The following is a 4,485-nucleotide window of genomic DNA, read 5'->3' on the forward strand; positions in this document are numbered from 1 at the left end:
GGGATCCTAACTGACCTAAGAAAGGGATTTTTAATTTCATGAATTGTGAAACTGAGTTAAAATGTATTTGGCTAAAGTGTATGTTATCTTCCTACTTCAACTGTACTTTCCTTACACCCATCCTTTTATTACTTTTACTCTGCTTTACTTTCATCCTTTATTCTGTCATCAACCTCTCTCTACCTCTCCTCCCTCTATCTGTAGTTAGTACTACATCCACCCAGGTCTCTGTCACCAACACTACAGCTGTACCTGTAGTTAGTACTACATCCACCCAGGTATCTGTCACCAACACTACAGCTGTACCTGTAGTTAGTACTACATCCACCCAGGTCTCTGTCACCAACACTACAGCTGTACCTGTAGTTAGTACTACATCCACCCAGGTCTCTGTCACCAACACTACAGCTGTACCTGTAGTTAGTACTACATCCACCCAGGTATCTGTCACCAACACTACAGCTGTACCTGTAGTTAGTACTACATCCACCCAGGTATCTGTCACCAACTCTACAGCTGTACCTGTAGTTAGTACTACATCCACCCAGGTCTCTGTCACCAACACTACAGCTGTACCTGTAGTTAGTACTACATCCACCCAGGTCTCTGTCACCAACACTACAGCTGTACCTGTAGTTAGTACTACATCCACCCAGGTATCTGTCACCAACACTACAGCTGTACCTGTAGTTAGTACTACATCCACCCAGGACTCTGTCACCAACACTACAGCTGTACCTGTAGTTAGTACTACATCCACCCAGGTCTCTGTCACCAACACTACAGCTGTACCTGTAGTTAGTACTACATCCACCCAGGTCTCTGTCACCAACACTACAGCTGTACCTGTAGTTAGTACTACATCCACCCAGGTCTCTGTCACCAACACTACAGCTGTACCTGTAGTTAGTACTACATCCACCCAGGTCTCTGTCACCAACACTACAGCTGTACCTGTAGTTAGTACTACATCCACCCAGGACTCTGTCACCAACACTACAGCTGTACCTGTAGTTAGTACTACATCCACCCAGGACTCTGTCACCAACACTACAGCTGTACCTGTAGTTAGTACTACATCCACCCAGGTCTCTGTCACCAACACTACAGCTGTACCTGTAGTTAGTACTACGTCCACCCAGGTCTCTGTTACCAACACTACAGCTGTACCTGTAGTTAGTACTACATCCACCCAGGTCTCTGTCACCAACACTACAGCTGTACCTGTAGTTAGTACTACATCCACCCAGGTCTCTATCACCAACACTACAGCTGTACCTGTAGTTAGTACTACATCCACCCAGGTATCTGTCACCAACACTACAGCTGTACCTGTAGTTAGTACTACATCCACCCAGGTATCTGTCACCAACACTACAGCTGTACCTGTAGTTAGTACTACGTCCACCCAGGTATCTGTCACCAACTCTACAGCTGTACCTGTAGTTAGTACTACATCCACCCAGGTATCTGTCACCAACACTACAGCTGTACCTGTAGTTAGTACTACATCCACCCAGGTATCTGTCACCAACTCTACAGCTGTACCTGTAGTTAGTACTACATCCACCCAGGTATCTGTCACCAACACTACAGCTGTACCTGTAGTTAGTACTACATCCACCCAGGTCTCTGTCACCAACACTACAGCTGTACCTGTAGTTAGTACTACATCCACCCAGGTATCTGTCACCAACACTACAGCTGTACCTGTAGTTAGTACTACATCCACCCAGGTATCTGTCACCAACTCTACAGCTGTACCTGTAGTTAGTACTACATCCACCCAGGTCTCTGTCACCAACACTACAGCTGTACCTGTAGTTAGTACTACATCCACCCAGGACTCTGTCACCAACACTACAGCTGTACCTGTAGTTAGTACTACATCCACCCAGGTCTCTGTCACCAACACTACAGCTGTACCTGTAGTTAGTACTACATCCAGCCAGGTCTCTGTCACCAACACTACAGCTGTACCTGTAGTTAGTACTACATCCACCCAGGTCTCTGTTACCAACACTACAGCTGTACCTGTAGTTAGTACTACATCCACCCAGGTCTCTGTCACCAACACCACAGCTGTACCTGTAGTTAGTATTACGTCCACCAGAGGGACACCTTTGACTTTGTATCTAAGGATCTGCGTGATGCTTTCTCTCCTCCTGTGGAATAGACTAGAGCTATAGAGTTGTGTAATAGTTCCTTGTAGGTAGATGTCATGTGGAACAGTGGAATCAGTGCAATGAGTTTTGTCATTAGTTGTAACCGGTATGTATATGTTATGATATACTAAATTACACTTTGGTAATATGAACTTTTTGTCATAAAACATGTGAAGAGTTTTTCTTTCTTTTTTTCTCTTAAATCTGTCAATCTGAAACTATGGAGATATCATCAGAACTTCGGCTTTTTCATTCTGAGTATCTCTCCACAGTCAGCATAGATAGAACAAAGACCCTATATGGTACAGATCTAGAATCAGGGTTCCCTCCCCAAATCCTTACTTTAAGCATTTGTGGTGAAATTCAAAACAGACCAAAGATCAGTGTCTTGTGGCTACTTCCCCTTGCACCACCAGTCACAGAGTGCAAGACATAATTGTCTCTCCAGTTGAAGGCTGGGGGTGCTGTAAACTTAGGATATATTTGTAGGGCATATGTGATTTATCCAAAATTGGGACCCTGTGAATTCACACATATAGCATGATATAGAGTCATATCATGTAGTATATTATCACTTCAGTTGAATCATATGTTTAAAACTGATGAACACTGTGGGAAACAAACATGTTCAGATTAGGAACTAAGGCTGGTGCAAGTCACGTGGGGACCAGTTTCCCCTTCACAGTTGAAAGTTAAAACAATAGTGTCACTACAGTAAATCACACATACGCAGGACAGTGCAGGGAGAAGACACAGCTGCAGACGTAGATTAGAGCTGAGGTTAGAATTTGAAGTTACTGTATTTGAGCACAAGTGGGTTAAGATGTCAGAGGGAGTCTATGAAAATTCAAATGGATTTAAAGACGATGAGCCTGATGCAATGAAGAACACAGACATGGATGGTCAATTATATGCCAACTTAAGAGCCTTCAAACCCAGTCCAAGAGATGGAGTTGTTGCTTCAGGTAAGATTACACACACACACACACACACACACACACACACACACACACACACACACACACACACACACACACACACACACACACACACACACACACACACACACACACACACACACACACACACGAAACAGGTGAGATTACCCTGTAGTACTCTAGCTTTATTTGTCCCAATCCTGGATGAAACAGTAAAACACATTACCAAAGATCTTTAATCATTTGTGATTCAGTACATGTTCAGTGGTGGAAGAGACCCTCTGGAGTTGCTGCAGTGTGTCTGGGGCTGCTGTGTGTTCTCCTATTGGCTGGGATCATAGGCCTGGCTGTCTACTGTAAGTTTAGTATGTTGTCACTGAGACTTAAGTAGCATACTTAATCATACTTAATCATCAATGGTGAGGTAATTATATTTTTGATTAACTCTTCCTTTTTACAGATGGAGTCAGTAGTCATCGCAACTCAACAGAGCGAGACCTGCTACAGGCCAGTTACAGCCTTCTGACTAATGAGAGAGACCAGCTGCAGACCAGTTACAACAACATGACTGAAGAAAAATACCACCTACAGACCAGTTACAACAGCATTAGTGAAGAGAGAGACCAGCTACAGACCAGTTACAGCCTTCTGACTAACAAGAGAGACCAGCTGCAGACCAGTTACAACAAAATGACTGAAGAAAAAGACCAGCTACAGACCAGTTACAACAGCATGACTGAAGAGAGAGACCAGCTACAGACCAGTTACAGCCTTCTGACTAACAAGAGAGACCAGCTGCAGACCAGTTACAACAAAATGACTGAAGAAAAAGACCAGCTACAGACCAGTTACAACAACCTGACTGAAGAGAGAGACCAGCTACAGACCAGGGTTAAGTTATCTGGTGAGTGGAATTCATTTTTTAATTTAGTACATAGAATACTTTTGAATGCCTGTTGTTCTGTTTATCTCAGAGGAACCCTGTCTAGCTGAATGGTGGAAGTTTGGCACCAGCTGTTATTATGTCTCCTCCACGATGAACACAGCTGGGGCCGGTCAGAGGGAGTGCAGAACAATGGGAGGAGAGTTGGTTGTTATAAACAGCAGAGAAGAACAGGTAATAGATAATACATTATTAATACTGTCTCTTTATTATCATCTACTTCTCTGATTAGTATTCCACATGTATAACCAACTGCATCGCAAATGTTCATGTCACTGTCAATTTATAAATTACCATTTCCTGTCAGAAACAAAAGTTTGCATGAGATTATATAAACTCAGCAAAAAAAGAAACGTCCTCTCACTGTCAACTGCGTTTATTTTCAGCAAACTTAACATGTGTAAATATTTACAGTATATCACAAAAGTGAGTACACCCC

General features: G+C 43.2%; 1 protein-coding gene across 1 annotated transcript in view; it reads left to right on the forward strand.

Annotated features, from left to right (window-relative positions):
* The first annotated feature begins 2,849 nt into the window (after positions 1 to 2,849).
* Positions 2,850 to 4,485, forward strand: part of LOC139403158 (CD209 antigen-like) — a 6,824-nt gene continuing 5,188 nt past the window's right edge. The window contains exons 1-4 of the mRNA XM_071146861.1: positions 2,850 to 3,130; positions 3,358 to 3,459; positions 3,564 to 4,007; positions 4,078 to 4,220. Coding sequence (XP_071002962.1) covers positions 2,989 to 3,130; positions 3,358 to 3,459; positions 3,564 to 4,007; positions 4,078 to 4,220 — 831 coding nt within the window. The 5' untranslated portion in view covers positions 2,850 to 2,988. The remainder of the gene's footprint in view (positions 3,131 to 3,357; positions 3,460 to 3,563; positions 4,008 to 4,077; positions 4,221 to 4,485) is intronic.

This window comes from Oncorhynchus clarkii, unplaced genomic scaffold, assembly GCF_045791955.1.
Source record: "Oncorhynchus clarkii lewisi isolate Uvic-CL-2024 unplaced genomic scaffold, UVic_Ocla_1.0 unplaced_contig_7924_pilon_pilon, whole genome shotgun sequence".
Classification (NCBI taxonomy): domain Eukaryota; kingdom Metazoa; phylum Chordata; class Actinopteri; order Salmoniformes; family Salmonidae; genus Oncorhynchus; species Oncorhynchus clarkii.